This window comes from Rhea pennata, chromosome 20 (genome assembly GCF_028389875.1).
Source record: "Rhea pennata isolate bPtePen1 chromosome 20, bPtePen1.pri, whole genome shotgun sequence".
NCBI classification, from domain to species: Eukaryota; Metazoa; Chordata; class Aves; order Rheiformes; family Rheidae; genus Rhea; species Rhea pennata.
Genome location: NC_084682.1, coordinates 8808506 through 8827211, shown reverse-complemented (window position 1 = coordinate 8827211; position 18706 = coordinate 8808506). Strand labels below are relative to the sequence as shown.

Sequence of the window (18706 nt, the reverse complement as noted above, 5' to 3'; positions counted from 1 at the left end):
CCAGGAATTAAAAAGACAGGAGCGAGGCAAGGAAGGGGGGAAATAAATAAAGGATATGACCTCCTCAACATGGCGGCCGAGCGGCGGCTGGCCCCTCCTCCCGGCCCCCACGTCCCCTCCCAAGATGGCGGCGCGGAACGGCCGGCGGCCGAGCCGGAGTGCGCCTGCGCGCCGCGGCCCGGAGTGCAGTGAAATTCCTGGCGGGCGGGGGGAGGAGGAGGTGGCGGCGAGGAGGAGGAGGTGGAGGAGGAGGTGGAGGAGGGCGGCACGGAGCCACGGGCGCGCGCCCCTGCCAGGGACCCTGCGTGCTGTGGCGGCGGCGGCCGGCGCGGAGCCAGACCCCCGCGGGGCGCGGTGCGGGCGGGCTGAGGGCCACTCGCCGCCGCCTCGTCGGGCGCTCGCAGCACCAGGAGCCGCGCCGTCCCCGCGACTCCCTCCGCGGGCAGAGCGGGGGAGAATGACGGAGCTCCAGTCCGCCTTGCTACTGCGGAGACAACTAGCAGGTACCGGGGCCCCGGCGGCGAGCCGCCGCGGCGAGCAGCGGGCGGAGGCGGCGGGCCGGGGCCTGCGCGGGGGGGAGGGGGCGGCGCGCGTGTGAGGGCAGGGGGGGAAGGGGAGATTACGGCCCCCCCGCGCCGCTCCCCGCCCGGCCGGGAGCCGAGGGAACTAGGCCGGGAGGGGGAGGGGGAGGCGGCCTGGCGGTCCCCGCCGGGGGGAGGGGTGCGAGGGCCGCCCGCGGGCAGCCGTCCTCGCGCTGCCCCCACCGCGCCGGCGGAGCGGGACCTGCCCGGGCCGGCGGGGAGGGGAGGGGAGGGCCGCACCGCCGCTCCGGGGGGGAGGTGGGGTGGGGTGAGGGGAGGAGGCCGGAGGCGCTTCGCGGCCCCGCAGCCGCGGCGCGGGTGGCTGCGCGTGGCGCGGGGGGTCTGTCAGCCCCCGAAACCGCCCCCGGCGGGGGGTGCTGGGGCGGGGGGGGGGGGGGGTCGGTGCCTGGAAGCGGCGCTCGGGGCCGCGCAGGGCGCCGCGGGCGGCGGCGGCCCGGGGAGCCCGCTCGCCTTTGTTGTCGGGAGCGGAGCCGCGGCCCGGCGGAGGGCAGCGGGCCCCGGGGTGGCCGAGCGGGGCTGCCCGCGGCGGGGAGGGGCGAGGGGCTCTGCCGGGGCGAGAGGGCGGGACGGCGCCGGGGGAGGAGGAGCTGGCGGCCGGGGACAGGAAGGGACGGCGCCGCGGGCCTGGTGGGGGAGCGGGGTCGCGGCTCCGCTTCCCGAGTCGCTGGTGCGCGGTGCCCCCCCCCGGCCCCCCCGCCGGGCTCCCTTTGTGCCGGCCCGGCGCCGCCGCGGGGACCTGGCCCGGCCCGGCTCGGCCCGGCCCGGCCGGCGGCGCGCAGGCGCGGGGCCGCCCGGCGGCGGGCGCACAATGCGGCTCCATGTGTCGCTGGCTGCCAGGTTTAAAGAGAAACGAGCCGGCAGCCGGCGCGGAGCCCGCCCGCTTCGCGCCCTCCCCCCTCGCACATGCCGCCGGGGCGGCGGCGGCCGGGCCGCCCCCTCTGCGCCGCGCCGCGCCGCCGGGGCTGGCCCCCGGGCGAATCCGATTGCCTTTTTTGTCCCCGGCGTGGAAATTGCTCCATACCCAGATAAGGCAATGTGTGCTAGGTGTACCTAAAGTCAGGCCAGCGCGGCCGGGGCTGAAGTTTGAGCGGCCGTGCGAAGGGCCGCGGTCACGGCGCGGCCGCGGAGCTCCTGGCGGAGGCGTTTGGCCCGGGCGGCGGTAGCGCGGTCCGCGGTGGGATGGGGGGAGCAGCGCGCCCCGCTCGCGGAGAGGGGGCAGACTTACGGGGCCCGGCCCGGCCCGGCCCGGCCCGGCCCGCTGGGCCGTAGCGCTGGAGATGCGAGCAAACGCATCTCCTGGCCGTACTTGCTGACAGTAAGTTCACAGCTTAAACGCAGCCAATTACAGAGTGGAAATTCTTCTATCCCCTCTAAGGTGACATTCCTTTAAAATAAATAAATAATAATAAAAAAAAAACTTGAGGCTTATCATACTTACTGTGACTGCGCTCCTGAACATGAGCACACCTCTTACTGCCGTAGTAACCACAGAAGTTGCTGTCTGCGTGCTGTGGGGTGCCTGCGTGTTGACATATGCTAGCAGCAGTAGACTTGCAGGAGCGCTGGACCGTGTTTGATGCGAAGCTTCACTCTCTTATAAGTGATCTCTTTATGGGAGAAGTAGCGTAGAACAGTTGCTCTCTAGGCTGGTAAAAACGAGTGTTTGGTAACTTAATATAATTCCTCAGCTGTTTGTTCCTAGTTACTAGGATTGTTTTTTTCCAAAAGTGAGGGTTAGCTGTCAGCTTCTGTTGTATAGTAGTGCTTGTTGTTGTTCTCTTCCCCTCCCCCTCTACCTCTTTCTCCTTTGAGGTCTTAAGACGGTCTATGGTGGTTGGATACTTGGATGGACTTGTAGATTATGTTAGGTTCGTAGAAGTTAACCCCCAAATCTTCCTGCTCACTCCCTTCTGAAGGTTTTATATGCAGTAGTAAAAAGTGGTAAGCTTTTCCAGTTGCCTCTCTTGCTGATACTGATTCAACTGTGCTGACTCAACTGCAACCTTTTGCATGTAACGTACAACCATTTTGTGGGGTTTTCTGTTCTAAGTAATGTTAATCCTGTTGGTATCTTCCTATGTGGATAAAAAATCTGAAGCCATATTAAAAGTGATTGCGAAAGTGCACAATTCAGTGTGGTGGGTGTCTTGAACTCTTCAGAAGTCCTGTCTGGAATAATTACTAACCTGAGAAGGAAAACAGTTTCTTCCATATTTAATAACCTAGGTAACGTCTGAACTGAGCTGAAACTGGACTCTGACACTACTTTTTCTGATGGCAGGCTACTTGAAGTTCCAATGCGGAGACAGCGCTTCATGATGTCTGATCTTCCTTCCCTACTGCTGGCTGTCTTCTTCCAAGTCTGAGCTGCTCCAAAGTCTCTGTTTGTTTACACCACAATACTTGTTCTACCTCAAAACAAAAATCAACACTGTGGTATTCTCCCTCCTGATGGGGCTGATATTTCAGCCCCACTACAGGCAGCTTTTGCATTATATCAAATATGGTGAATCATTGGTTGTATCTAGTTGGTTGGGTTTTGCAGGACAATAAACAGGTGGTGGAGATGAGTTGTGTGATCTAAATTGGCTTAGATTGGTTTGGATTACTTGTTCACTGAAGTAGCATTATTCAAGCACAAGAGATCTGAAATTGGAGCTGTTAGACTTGGAGCAAGATATCTGGAAGTGAAGGGAGATTGTAAGGGGGACCTAAAACTCCGAATATGGTGGAACAGTTGAGTATAACAACTCCCTAATGTATGAGGAGATACTAGATGGATATTTCTAATGTTAGGAGGGTGGGAAAAATGACAAGGGAAGAAAAGAAGGTAAACCTGCAGTTTCTAGAACTGTTACCTGTTTTGACTCCTGTATGCTTTGGTTTTTAATAAAGGCATTATGGGGAGGATACGTATATGCGGCACTTTAATGAAGGTTGTGTGGGGTTTTAGAGGAGTTTCCAGAATTAACGATAATAAAGACGAGATTAAACTAGAAGGCCTTCTCGGTTGTCAGACCGAGAGGGTTTGACAACCAGAGGGTTGTCAAAAAACTGAGGGTTTTATCAGAAAACAAAGGAAACTTGACAGCACAGTCCCGAGTTGCTCCAGTAAGTGTTAAAAAGACAGATTTCTCACTCTTCTGGAACAAGCTGACTTAACTTCAGCAGGTAACTGGTACCACAGCCCCACAGATACTACATAAAAAGACAAGCATGTTGTATGTTCTCAGAGGATTATAATCCTCTGAGAGAGGATATTTAGTGGCAGTCTCAAAACATAACTTCATAGGTTTCTTTTTTTTTTTTTTTTTTAATAGCAAGTAGCCTCAATGCCTTTGTTAGTGAAATATTGACCTATACCACTGAGATATATAGTAATTGTCTTGTATCTAAATGTGCCTGCCCACCTTTAGATACAAGAGCAGCTCAAATTGAGGGAGTTGGAACACTGGGTAGGTTTCTTTTATTTACTTATTTTTGGGGGTGTAAAGGAACTACTGAGTGGAGATCTCTGTCAAAGCCAGTCTAAGCATTAGTACTTAGAGTGCAGGCTGACAGCTGAAGGGAAGGTCTTGTGCATGGATGTTGGTAGAACTAAATGGCTGCTTTTTCTCAAACTTAATTGCAAGATCCAGCAGTTCCTGGAAATCTGTTAAAATGCAGTGTACATATCTGCTCGTGTGGACCCTTCTTCTTTGAAGGAGAAAAACACCTTGTTATTAATGGGTAATAATACAAAATCGAAGTTGCAGCCCATCTTTTTTTCCCCTGATGGGTTATGTACAGAAAAAATATAAGAATGAGGTGCCTCTAAACTTAGAAGTCTACATCAGGTGGGTGAACATAGCACTAGACCAGTGGAGTGTCTGGCTGGCTGCCACTCCCTCACCTGTTCTTCCCTGCAAAAAAGTGTGGGATGTAAACTGCATTTTCCCTACAGCTCCAAAACTGAATGCTTTTCTTTTGAGAGAAGCAGTTGAGAGTTTAAAGCTACCCTTCTGGTCTCCAGATCTATCAAGCAAGCCCAAGGGTTTTGCAGATGGCAGCATTTATCTAAATGGCTTTATTTCATCTTTCTGCCAAATCTGTGCTGACATAGACTTGTTAGAGTAGGCAGACTTGTCTACTTCATACAGCAAAATCATCTGGAGAGGATGCAGTTAAATTGGTAGAGCACAGTGGAACCAGAAGTGCAAGTTCTCTTTAACATAAACATGGGGTGTTGAAAACGGACCGTTTTCAACACAGTAAAGCTTCGGCCAACGAGGGCATGGCAACTCCTGTATCTCGAGTATGGTTTTTGGCATCCTTTCTCAAACATGAGAAATGCAGCATTATTTCTGTCTAAAGTGTATACAGCTCCTATTTCAAAGCAAAATTTTCTAGTTAAAAATTAACAGGTTGCACTGTCACATTAAGTATTTAATACAGTTTTCTAACAATCCTTATTTCCTCCTGTGGAAAAATCTTGTAGTACAACATTAAGCTAGTTGAATTTCTGGCAATCAAATAGGATTTCCATTTAAAATACTTGAATAATAAATTCTGAGAGAACTATGGAATTAGATCACTTTGTGGATTGAAGTGGAGATGGCATATCTATATCTCCTTGGTTGGCTGGTGGTGTAAGTGTTTGGTTACAACTGTGTACTGGCTATTTCCTGGCTTAGAACAAGGTAATAACTTGAGTGGCACTGATCTGAATTACTAAGTTGATGCTGGTCTTCTGTTTGCTCCCTTGAAGAGACCTGTCTGTCTAACAAGAAATTCTATATTAGCTTAAATTGTGAAGACTACAAGGTCCTGCACTTCTCAAACTTAAATGCCTTTTTGAAATGAAATTGCTGATATTTTTTAGATAACTTTTAACAATCTTCACTGATGCTTTTTGGGATGCTTAGATATATAACCTGTGTGTACCACTTACCTTAACACTCCTGCAGTGTAGGGCCTCCTTATAGCAGATAAGATAATTCTGTTCCTTGTGAGGATGTGCTGACAGAAGCATCAAAGCTACCGTGCTCACAGTGAGTTTATAGATAACATCGTTGCTGAAACACGTGCCTTGTTGCAGTGACTAGAGCCTGAACAATACAAGCAGCCTGAATTTCTATTGTGCTGCAAATAACATAATGAATGCAACTTGTGGTGATCTTCACTAGCCACAGGTTAGTTATCCATGCAACAGGAATATTTGAAACATCTGAACCTTCAGAAGGAAAAGAGTATTTATGACTGCAGTCACCAGAGCAAGAGTTCAGGGCTGCTGGCAGTTTTGGAAAGTGAGGTTAAGCTAAATATAAGGTGGAGGGGCTTGATGACTTGACCGCTTGCTTGAACAGGATGAGCTGCCCACCAGTAAAAACCTACTTTATAAGCTCACCTCTTTAAGGGATTAGGTATATTAACAGCCAATTGGTTCTCTTAGTGTACTAACTTCTTGGGTAAGAAGCTGATTATAAAACTAGTTCTTTTCTTCTTTGCTCCCCCAAAACTACACGTTGTAAGCTGCACTGAAGTACTGACGTATCCAGATCTGACAGCAAAATGATTATTCTGTTCTCCTAGAGAATGCTGGAATGAGGGAATACTGCTGGAGGTGCTATTAAGCATGAAGTAAAATCAATGCCTGTGCAAAAATACTTTCCTCAAATTCCTGATTTCTTGATAAGATCACTATTTGGAGTTACTAAATCATCCAATTCTATGAAACGATTTTGTGTTATGTTTCTGTTGCTAGTGATTTTAACTTCAGTGTTAAAGAACTATCTGCTAGAGAAATGTAAACAACAAGAAATTGATTGACTTGCCATAGTGTTGTTTTTTTTCCCCTCTAGTCTAAAGCTGATTTGAGATGAATCAAGTAGAGCTAAAAGTCCTCAAATAAAACTGTCTATTGTAATTGCAACTGATTTTTGCCTTGACTCTTCTGTATCTCTTCCTGATTTCTTTTACATAAGAGACTTGAAACACTACATACACATTCAGCTAAGATAGGATAGTTGATCTCTTTTGAAGTTAGATACTGATTACTTTTTTCCCAAGCCTTACTATTCTAAACAGTTTGAGAATCCAAACTTTTCTAGGCAAACAACTTTTACATACATAGGTGTTCTGCTAAATTTTCTTCTGCTAATGTGTTCAATGCAACCTCTGTTCTGATCTAGATGTTGTTTGCTACCTTGAAGGCTGGGGTTTTTGGTGATCTTTAAGCACACGGGATATTCTCCAGAAGTAAACTTCAGGAAGTACTGGTATGGAGTAGGATGGAAGCATTTCCCTCCCTCCTCCCCTACCCCCCCCCCCCCCCCCCATCGAAAAGACTGAAACTTAACTGGAACTGAAAGGCATCTCCCATCTGCTGTTTTGAAAGTATGAACTAATCAAATACTAAAGTGAATGTAGAAAGTTCAGTCTGAGCAAAGGAAGAGTGGGTGATTTGGGAGAAGAGGTGAGAGCATGTGTCTCTTGAAACCCTGCCTGCTTTTTGTGCCAGCCAAGAATCTGGTCAGCAAAGAGAAAAGTTGGGCAATGCTTTAGGTTGCAGACCTAAGCTATTGCCACTTTGCAACTGTGTTGTGCTTCAGGTTTTCAGTGGTGTATGGTTATTTGTCAGAAAACTGGTCTTGGCAATAGCTTTCATTTAAGGAATCTAGTAGGTCTGAGCTCTAGGCTACTCTGCAAATGTAAATATTCGTATTTACTTCTTCTCAGATCCAAGGCAGATCAGCTGGAACAGAGATCAGATATCCAGATCCTGTGAGAACACTAAGTATAGCAATCTAAATGAAATAGGATTCCGTAAAAATAGTGCTCTCCTGGGCATGAACGTTAGCAGTGCTTGATCTGGTTTAGAATGATAGAAAGAGCAGCTCAGTCTTCCTTAATGTGAATTGTCACTTGATGGAAAACTATTTTCATGCACTCATCACAATATCTAGTATGTGAAACTTGTTGGCATTGTAGTTAGAGCAGCACCAAGTATGAGACAACACTTGATGTTGTGAGGAGTCACTTAAAACAGTTCTAAATAACAGTGTAGCTCGAATGAATGATTGGTTTGCATATCCTGATCTTACAAGCAAGAGAAAATAAGCCAGAAAAGTGTCCGTGATTTGCACAACTACTTATACATGTTATGGGGAGAGCTGACAAAGTCCTTAGATGCTAGCACCTCCCTATGGCTTAGTCTTGTGACACAGATTTTTCTAGTGGGTATCTTGGAATCCCATTCCATTCCTGTACATAAACCACGCACAGGTACTAGAGCTCTTCATTCTGCTCAAGAGTCAAGTTTAATAACTGATGCCTGTTATTGGCTGCTCAGAAGATACTTGAATGGGATTTTCTTTTTGTAACTTTAAGATACTGGTAGTTTGTGAACAGCTATAGGTTCAACTACATTCATATGACTGACAGCTAGGCTGACAGTTGTGTCAGATTCCAGCAGTGTGCGATATAAAAAGGAGTCTAGGGAGCTACAGATGTTTAGGTAAGAGAAATAAGCACTTTCAGAGAGTGAGTCTTCTGACCTGTTTTTGACATCTGCTTTGGGATGAGATAATCAGTGGAGTCTAGGGAACTACTTATCCTGAATAGATTTCTGTCAACTAAAGACTGTGATCATCTCAAATATGGACAGAGTCATGTACCTGCCTAACACTTGTCTTTACTCTTGTTAACAACAAAAACACTCATCAGACCCTGAGGGCGAAAAAGAAGGTAGCACATCTCTTATACTGAGTGTGGTGGATGAATGTGGCCTCTTGCTGTAGATCGCTTTCTGGGTAATGTTACCCAGTGGGAGACTTGCTTTCGTTCAAGCATGGACTTATAATCAGGGTTCCTGTACTTCTCTTGCCTCTCCTAGTTCTTTCTTTTCTCTTACCTCTCCCCTTCTTCCCTTCCTCCCCCCCCTCCCCTTTCCTTGCTGGCATGTTTTTACAGATCTCCTTTTTAAATCAAGTGGTGTAATTGTGATAGGTTCTGGCATGATAGGATACAGAAAGCATGTTTTGAGCAATCTAGGCAATTCAGGAAATGCTTTATTTCTCTATTTCTACCAAAATTACATGACTAATGTTAACATGAAAATGTGTTCTGAGCTTACTGCTGAGAAAGTCTTAACTCTGGAAGTAAAAGTATTTCAAAATCTTAAATCTATGGATAATAAAATGTACTGGTGAAAACATCTGAATTTCCAGTGTTCTGTGCGTGCTAGTTCAGACGGGAAAGAAACATCTTGAGAAAAGACTTGCAGACTTGGTAGATGTGTAGCTCTCTGCTGTTACAATTTGCAGAGACTTTTCTGTAATAGCAAAGACATAGGTGGAGAGGGAAAAGAGACCTTCCTTGTGTTTATGCTTGTGTGACGTGTTGAAGAAGGACTGGTTTGACTGTGCTTGGAAGATCTGTGTATGAAGAGAGCTACAGAAAGAACATGTTTCAGTGGGTCATCCCTCTTCTTGCCAGTCTTTAGGACTCTGGTAAGATGATGTCTGGGAACAGGTTGTGAGCTGTGTAAACTGGGTCGTGGGGTCAGAGAGAGATGGATATCTGTGACCTAATCATGAGTTTACATGAGAGATCTGGCTTTGAGACCTTTAATTTGAGATAGGTGCCTGAAGGAACATTGATAATGTCTGTCAGCGGCTGCCTCAGTAGACTTCAGGGACTATGGGGAATTTCTTAAGAACTGAGACAACTCTGAAGACCCATAAGCTTCCAACTGGTATGGTAAGAGTCAGCTTTTGATTGTCTATCTTTAGGTAAGCCATAGCTTATGCAAATGATGAGATACAGAATATATATGGTCAGGAAACTTGATTCTTACCTCATATCTAGAATAATATGATGCTTCAGTAGCAAAAGAACCCCAGTCTCCATCCATTCAAGTTTCTCTGAACTATGGACTTCATCTATAGGCCTGTTGTGGCAGTTTCAGTAGCTTCTGCCCCTTCACTAGGGCTAGTGCTGCTGTTTGTGGAGCTGAGTTGTGAACTTTACTAAAATTGATTTGGATTAATAAATACAATGACCACTTTGTCCTCCATCTCTCCAAAACCTGATTCACTATGCAAATCCCTGGAAGGCTGAACTGGTGTAAGTGAGGAGAGAGCAAGCAAAGCAGGGTGATGCAGCAGTGTGTTAAGCTGTGTTTCACTGCATTGAGAAAATGTCAGTGAGCAACTTGTCCTGTTAACACTAATAGTGCAACCCCCCCCCCCCGCCCAAGCCTCTAAACTGAGAGGAGAAGTAGATTTGCAGAGTTTCATAATGCTGCTGTTATCCACAGAGGGTGATGTGCAGAGTATCAGAAATCAGTTTGTTACTAGGCTAAAGTGAAGGGCCAAATCTAGAGCAGCTACTGAACTGTTTGATAGAGACCTTTTTAACACAGATTTGTGTTTACTACTTCAGCCTGACTCCCAAATAATTAGAAATGCATTTGTAAGACTAAGACTTTTCCACGTCTTAATTGCTATCTTGCTTGTCACTGCCATAGTGGCTACCAATAATGTGCATCTTTCGTATCTGCTCTTTTTGCTGAACTAATACTTCTTGAATGAGCTTGTGGAGCAAGACAGAACATGATGAAAGTAGATAATATGGAGTGCTCTTGGAATATGTCTTTGCAAGGAGATCATGTTGCTTCAACAGTAACCCAGCCCTAATCTTCTAGAATCAAAGATTTGGAACCGGAATGTAGACAGAAGGGAAAGTCCTGGAAGTCATAACTGACCTCAGTTAAGTAATGTACCTATATGGAAGTTGCAGCGTGGTGTACAGAAAAGGAATCTCACATAATGATTTTGCAGTGTATGCACACCTCAGAAGCTTCTGGATTAGTGCTGAGGCATTCAAAAGGTGACCAAGAAAGAGACGAACCTGTTTGACTTCAGCCTCTGGTATGGCCCATTTCTGCCTGGTTCTGGGAGTTGGCTCTCCGGTAGCTAGCTAATGACTTCTCCAGTAGCCTTAACTGAGGGTTTAGGCTGCTCAGACTGCATTTATTTTTCTGAACTTAGCCCACTGACTGCACAAACCCCAGGCTGTATGTAACTTAATGAAGAGGCTGCTATCTAAAAACACTATAGAAGCTTATATTTTTTTTTTGAAAGCTTTCTTCTGTAATACAAGTTACAGTACTCTGAAGTATTCATATGCAGTGGCTGGCTGGCTGAAATGGCAAGCTGAAAAGTTTAGATGCCGTACATAGCTGCTGCATGCAGCCATGGGGCTGCTTCTGCTTAGTCACTTTTGTTGATGCTGTTTTTCTTTTGGATTTGTAAAAGTCTCTTGGCTTATATAGAGGCAGTTTTAGTGAGTGTGGGAATGTTGGTACTTTGGTGTAAACTGAACACTGAAAACTGGAAGCGCAACTCACGGCACTGTATTGGCTCAAGTTTAAGGCAACAGTAACTTAGTTCTGGTTTACTGAAACTAAACCACTAGAGAAGCAGTGTGTTGTTGCACTGCCAGGTTATGTGGGAGGCTAGCTATTAAAGTCTGTTCTAGATTTAAACAACTTTGTTGGATTATGGGCCTGTAGTCTTCCATGTCTCCCAAATCGGGTATAGATTCAGCAGTGGGGTTAAAGGAACTGAATGTCTAAATAATATATAAGCAGGCCATCGGAGTCTTTTCCTGGTATGCTGCTACTTGGCACCTACCCAGGTTTGTGCTGTCAGCTTGAGCTCCCGGGACTCTACCTGACACTGCTTCTGGAACAAATGTAAGAATTTCTTTTCTTTTTCTTTTTCTTTTTTTTTTCTGGGAAGAAAAACTTCTCTTACATAAACCCTCAAATGCAGAGAAGACTGGTTTAAATATTAAACCACAGTGCATGCTGCAAAATAGTAGCAAGAAAGTTGCACTTAAATTTGGACACAGATGGTGGGAATTTTTCAACATACTCAGGCTTGTATTACAAAAAATACAGGATTATCTCTAGCTAAACAAACCTCCAAAGTAGAAGTTGAAACGTAACTTTTTGAGGGATATGGTTCTTCATAGGTGTGAGACTTCTTCTTTTCTAAGACTTATATGCTGGCTGCTCAGAGGGCTTTGTAGAGGGCCCACATTAAGGGCTTGTTCCTCCTCCCCGCTCCTTGTGGGTAGGATTGGATCCTTTGCTTCATGAACCACACTCGTCCACACAGGAAGCCACTTGCTCAGCCTGCAAGTGGTTAACTGCTTTCCTTGGTGGGAAATGACAGACATGAAGAGCAGGTGGCCTGTTTTCTTGACTGCAGTGTCAGTGCTGCTGGAGGCTCTGGTCGGTGGGCAGAGCAGTCTGTCTGCCTAGCAGCAGGCCCTACCCAGCGTGGGGCATCTGCTCCTTTCTTGCCACAGAGTTTCATCGCTATTTGTTTGGGGTTTTGGTACTTAGAGCTGGATAAAGGTTTCACTAATTCCTGAGACTCATGAAGAGGTGGGCACTTCTTCTAGCTAACCTTTCTGATATGCAGCACTGGCTATATCCAGGAGAAAGACGAGGAAAAAGGGGCAAACAAATGAAAAGAAGGGGGGAGGGGGAAAGAAAACCAGAAAACACCCCTTTCCCCCCCCCCCCCCCCCAAACTAGGCCTCAACTTTCACAAGTCTTAACAAGTAGCAGCTTACAGCTAACCAGGGTAAAGCAGCTGAGGGTGTTTTTTTTTTTTCCCCACATTCGAGTGCAAAACTTCCCTGAATGAGTTGCTTTGCTGCCCCCCCACCTCCAAATATAGTCTTCAGTTTAGTGTTGAATGAACTCTGTTATCCGGATTATCTATATAATTTTCCAGGGGTTTATTCTCTGTAATTCTGCTGGAGAAGGTGCTTGAACTTCTATCCGTGCTGCAGGACGGGTAACTTTGAGCTTAAAGCATTGTTTTATCTTACCGTGCAGTGTTTATGTAAGCAGTAACTATTTGAGCTATGCTTCCACTATTGCTACTGTGAAAAGAAAGTACTAAAACCCATCCTTTTTTATAAGCAGAGAATGATACCATCTCCAGTAAAAGTAGTAACTCTGTGATTTGGTTTATTGGCGACGCTCACATTTCCCTAAGGGCTGTAACTGAAGATTTTTGTCAACGGCTGTCCCCTCCATACAGTTTACAGATTTTCTGCATTACAGGATTTGGCATTCAGCAATCTTATTCTTTCTCCTAAGATCTTTTACAATGTAAGCGCTGCAAGGTCTTGAGCGTGAGTCACAATGAGAGTTGGCTTTCGTTGGGACCAACGGCATGAAAAATGCCCGAAAGGAGTGGAGGGTAAGGAAGAGCTCTTACTTTGAGGCTGAGGCAGACGTAAAAAGAAATGGAAATAACACACAAAAAAAGTGCATGTTGGGCTTCAGAATAGTGTGGTGTGTCTGGAGACAAAAGCTCGCTGAATTTTCCAGAATCTGAGTTTTTTGACAGGCCTGTTTTATTGTCTTATCACTGAGAAGTGATAACTAGTAAACAGTACGGAAGCTAATTGAGAGCAGCTTGAATTTTAACAGTTTGCATGGAGAACTTGGCTTAGACCTTTTTTTTTCCTTGTGGAGATGTAGGAATGAGGGAGCTTAGTGTCATTTGTTTATTTTATTAGGCTTAAGTGCAAATTTCGAAATCTTAAGGTGATGTACTTAAATCTAGAATTTGCATGTTTTCTGTCAGTGTCAGTAGTTGTTATGCTGGACACTCACTGATTGGGGGTAGCAAAGAGGAAAATGTGGCTTTATTGTAAAGCAAATGTAATCACAGAAAGATGACTTAGAGGTTAGGGCAGAAATCCTCTTTTGCACAAGCAATAGACAACGTAGATGTAATTGTACATGAAAAAGCAGCATATACTCAAGTAGAGCGTGGTAGAGCTTTCCATATCTGTTGCTGAAGGGAAGTAGGCAAGGGGCTGGTGAAGCACAGGATCCAGGGATGTGAAGTGGTCTGTAGCCCCTCCAGCAGTAGCTTCTTTCAAACTTGAATTCTCGTGTCGTGTGATGCCGTTACCTATTCTCTGTCCCTTTCACCAAAACCTAGAGTTGTTGCTCTAGTTTATGCTGTTTCGTGTCTCGTGCACCTGGGAGGGTGGGAAGAGAATTGGCCTGCTTAGCAGAAGTGGAGTCACGTAATACTACTTGTTTTTGCAATTTGTGTCTTGGTTAAATATCCTGTGATATTACCTGTTCTTTCAGGTACTGTCTTGTTTGGAGAAAAAAAATGTATACATCTAGGCCAATGTTTGTTCTCTGCTCTACACCTTGGAGAGTGAATAGTCAACTTTGTCAGTTGAAATGTGAACCAGTACTGAGTAGCTTCTAAGAAAATATTCTTGCTTCTTAACACTGCATTATATGTTAAGAGCTAATTGCTGATGCATTTGACTCGAGTTGGTAGTGGCCAAGTGACATCAATACTCCTGTCATCTGCCTGTTCAGGACTGTCCCTTGTGAGGACTCCCACCATCCTCCCCTCTCTGGATTCAGAGGCTTAGGGCTTGAACTGATTCTTGCAGCTTGCTTTGAACCATGCTTTGAATGGTTCAAAACCTAACTGACCAATGTTACCCGCAAGCTCACAGGCAAATCGGTTTGGACTTGATGGTAGCCTTTTTTTCATAAAGATAAGAAGTCCTCTTCTGAACTGAAGAGGTGTATCCAAAGACCTTTTAAGGGCCTCTAAAATGTAGTGCCTAGCAGTAGTGGTGTTTTATGCTCATTCTATTCAGTCTGTGCAGAAAGAATGTATAGAAGGAATGTATATGTGGAAGCATACATTGCCATCTTTAAATAATTGTGGCTGCATAATAGCTGACAAATTAAAATAAGTGCAGTAGTAATCCTTAAAAAAAAAAAGGATTTAGACTGGAAAAAAATGACCTATTGAAGAAAACTTCTCCCCTACTCCTATCCTAAATATCAAAGATTCATCAGGACTTTATATGTACTGTTTAAATATTAGATTAAGGACTTCAATTTAGCATCATTAGGGTATTTAAACTTCTCTTTGACTTGAAACTCATGGTTAAAAGACATCTCCCCCTGCCCCAGCACCTTAGTCTCTCTCCTGACTTCAATTTTAGGCAGAACTCATTTGATCTGTTTATTTCCAAATCTTACTTCTCTTGCTGGAGCAGGCTCCAAACAAGCTTGGTGGAGTCTACATCTAGGTCTGACTTTTGCACAGTGGTTTCCTGATATAGTTTCCATCTGTCAGTAACTGTATAAAGTAGCCTATGGTAAGTTAAAATCCTATGTTGCTTATCACTAGTGGATAAAGCTATTTTTTAATTTAAAAAAAAAACCCCACAACTCTTAGCTGCTTTTCATACATTCTTGAATCACCACCCTATAGGTTCCCTCTGAATAGTTCAGCGTATGGAATCATTATCCCCCAAATGCACTGGGCACATGTCTCGAATGATTGATTTCTAGAATGTGAAAATATTTAAAGGAAGCAGGATGTTAGTTTAAAAGTATGGTGTGATTTTGTTCTTTTTTTTTTTTTCCCCTCGGAGCTAAAATAAATTCTATTTTAATGAGATTCTTCAGTGTTCTTGTAGTATGTTATTTTTAATTGTAGAAAATCTGTTTTTTTTTTTTTTTTTTTTTTAAATGTGAAGACACTCGGTAGCTAGTTCAGGAGCCCACATCATCAGGTCCTGAGTTCTGTTTTTCAGCCCTTCTGAGACAAGTGACCTCTGGTTCATGATGTACTTGGCAAATAGCTTTAGAGTTAGCCCATGTGTCTCCACTTTGACAATATGCTGTTGTATGCAGTAGGGAGTTCAGGATATTCATGCAGACCATAAGTCCGTCAGTAGGCACCAAATCATTGCAAATCACGAGCTTTTTTGTTTTGTTTTTGTTTTTGGCTGCCTGTAGGGACATGAAGAAAAATGGCAAATGCATATCTTAGACACCTAAAGTCATTCTTAAATTTTCTTTCTACACAGAGCTCAACAAAAATCCAGTGGAAGGCTTTTCAGCGGGCTTAATAGATGACAATGATCTTTATCGATGGGAAGTCCTTATTATTGGTCCTCCAGATACACTATAGTAAGTACTGCTACTTGTACAGAAACTTAAGCAAACTGATTTACTAGTTCTAGTTTGGTCTAAGTGAGCAGAAGCTAACCTAAGTCTCCATGCTGAGCAGTTTATAGGTAACTAAGTTAGGTAATGTTATTCTGTTGCTAGTAAAGTATCTGTAAATAGCTGAATTTGGTATGTAGAAGTTCTAAACTACTTTGCTGCTCTGGGAAAAATGCCACCCAGATCCCTTAGTGTACTGCTGTAAACAAGAGAGAATAGGGTATGCTAAGAGGCAACTTCTGTTGTCTGTGCCTTTAAGGCAGAGGTACTCAGCCTGCTGTGCTCTTACTGATGCTCTTATTGCTGTGAAGTTCTCAGTTAGCCACTAGCACAAATTTAAGCCATTCCAACTTAGTGCTGGCAATTACAGGAAAATACTCAATAGAGGGATGTAGTTGTAAAGCTGCAGCAGGCTATAGAACTAGCCTGAAGTCCCATCAGTTCAAGACGTGTCATCCTCCATAATTGGTAACTCACTGAAGGAGAGCTTTCCCGTGTGACCAAGGGTATGTTAATGTTGATCAAAGTTGAATTGTTGGGAAGTCTTTTGCAGTGGACTTCAAAAAGCTTTAATAGATCCTAACTCTTCTCTTGCTCCCACGAACTGGGATCTCTAATTGGAATTTTAACATAAAAACCATGAAGTTTGTACAGTCACTTTTCTTCCCAGACTTAGTTGGCCGTGTTTATGCAGCTATATATTTCTGAAGCACTGTGGTACGTGCAGTGTGATTTATTTCTTTATAGGGAGTGGGCAAAGGCTTTAGCTAATTGAGTGTGATTTGTCTCTTCCTCGTAGAGCTTCTTTATGATACTAGCTCCTGGGAAAGATTTTGTGCCTGGAAGAGGTCAGTTTAAAGTGTGCCTCTTACAGATGAATTGCTCTCCTTCATTAAGCTGTTCCAGTAGTAAATTACTGATAGAAAAAGCCTTCTAGTGGCATTTACTTGAGGTCAGTTCTAGTTACAACATCAAGTTGTCGTAAACCTTTGTTTGCAGGCTTTGAAGTAAGTGCTTAAATGCAGTAATCAGATGCTTTGCTTCTCAAGCTCATTATGTTGTGCTCCTCAAGTCTTTCATGAGACAAATCTCCAACTTCTGTGACCTCTTTGGAGCAGTCTAGTTGTGAGCCATTATATTCTCATGGCTGTTCTATACTGTCAGCAAAGACATACTGCTTCTAACTGAGCCTTTTCCTCATGTATCTAAGAATTGCAGTAGCATGTATGGAGGTGTGTGTGTGTGGTGTTTTGTATTTACTTGTTGGGTTTTACGCTCCCTCTACCCCTCCCCAATCCTTATCCTAGGGTTCTGAGCTTGTTTTTAGGCTTTTACCTAGGAAGAAGCCGTCTGCTGTTCCAGTCCTTAGTTACTGCTTTCCAAGATAGTATTACTGAATCCTTCCTTCCTCATCCATCTTACTGTGGCAGTAGAACAGAATATTCTAACTTAACCAGGGAATAAGCATTATTTTTACCTGTAGGCTCATTCCTTATTCTGTGTTTTTTTTTTCTTTCTTTTTTTTTTTCTTTCTGAATTTACCTAAGAAAGACTTTAGATTTGGTGAATGGCTCTGTTAGGACCAGTATATTGGGAAAGCTGATTAAAAGTGTCACTGACATCTCTTGATGGACAACTGCACTTTAACTAGTTACTAATGTGTATCTAGTTACAGGTCTGTGTTTATACCTGGATCCCCACATCATTTGACAACTGCATATGCCATACACAGCTCAGTAGCTTTATCTAGATCTGCTCCTTTAAGGGAAGGAAGAAACTTTCTTTTTTTTCTTAAACTACAAGAAAAGGACCTACTGCTTTAGAGCTATTGACAAATGTAATCTAACTCTCCTTTATCTTGACTAGTAGGGTGTTAGAATAGCCAGTCTTGTTTCTGGGATTCTTAGCTTTCCCAGGAACAAGAATTCCCTGGGAACTGCCTGCCTTTCTGAAATTTGTGGAAAGATGAATGCTATTGGTTCACATCTCCTCAGCTGCCTTCTAAGAGGCAAGCCATTTAGACTTGGTGATGTATTTGGTTGTTTGTTTTTCTTAAGATCAGACACTTGTTAAAACTGCACATCTTCCTTGTTACTGGTGGTAAGAAATTTTATTTTCTCATTAGCCTGTGGGCTTTAAATACTGGCTCCTGCTCCATTACAAATATAGAAAACATAAATGCACCGAACAACTCTTTCCTACCACAGTTCTCTTGTGTGTGTGGCCACTGAGGAGTGGCTCGTCGTACTACACCTCATCTCACACTGCTTTCTTCCGTGGTTTTGTTCAGATTCTCATCTGAATCTGAACAAAATCTGTTTTGCAATTTCCAACTTGGTTATGAACATCAGTTACAAGAAATAACAGTAATAGGGCAAATGTTGTAAGGCTTTCTTTTTGGTACAGGCCTTCACACTTCTCAAAAGTGAACGTTCCTGGATATCAAAACCTCACTATTTAAATAGGTCAGTTACCTCAGCTAAGTATACCTCTTCCCACATGAGAACTGGATACCTGTTTACCATTCTCCAGTTTAGTGGGTAACTGTAACTCGGAACATCTCACTGTCATGTTTGAGTCTATCCAGCAAAGTGCTGGAAAGGTAGTACCAGCAGTTTTTAAATAGTAGTGCTAGAGATGCAAAGAAAAAGTTTTGCTCTAATTTTTTAAGACTTACTGCTACAGACTGATACTGAGAGATGAAGACTAAGGTGTCCTTTAGGAAGAATACAAGCAGGTATCTGCTGGACTGTACTTTAGTCTCAGTAAAGGGCGTTATTAGCAGCACCTTTATTTTTTTTTTCCTCTTTATTGTTAACAAATGCAATAGCGAAAAAACCTTAAGGTTGTAATTGCAGATGGTGGATTTCTTGTGCAGTTTTTTTGAATTTGTTTTTGCTCCGGAACATCATCCTAATTTTAAAAAAGAAGCAAGCATTAGGGAACTGGCAATATCTTGTGAAAGGATCTCAATATAGAAACTCCTTTTGTGGCATGTAAAAATATTGGTACTGTTAATTACCCAAATGGT

The 18706-nt window shown here is 44.2% G+C and overlaps 1 protein-coding gene across 1 annotated transcript in view; it reads left to right on the top strand.

The window, feature by feature from the left end:
* Positions 1-302: 302 nt before the first annotated feature.
* UBE2G1 (ubiquitin conjugating enzyme E2 G1) overlaps positions 303-18706 on the top strand; it is a 28811-nt gene continuing 10407 nt past the window's right edge. Inside the window, exons 1-2 of the mRNA XM_062592560.1 lie at positions 303-503; positions 15537-15639. Of these exons, the coding sequence (XP_062448544.1) occupies positions 458-503; positions 15537-15639 (149 nt within the window). The 5' untranslated portion in view covers positions 303-457. The remainder of the gene's footprint in view (positions 504-15536; positions 15640-18706) is intronic.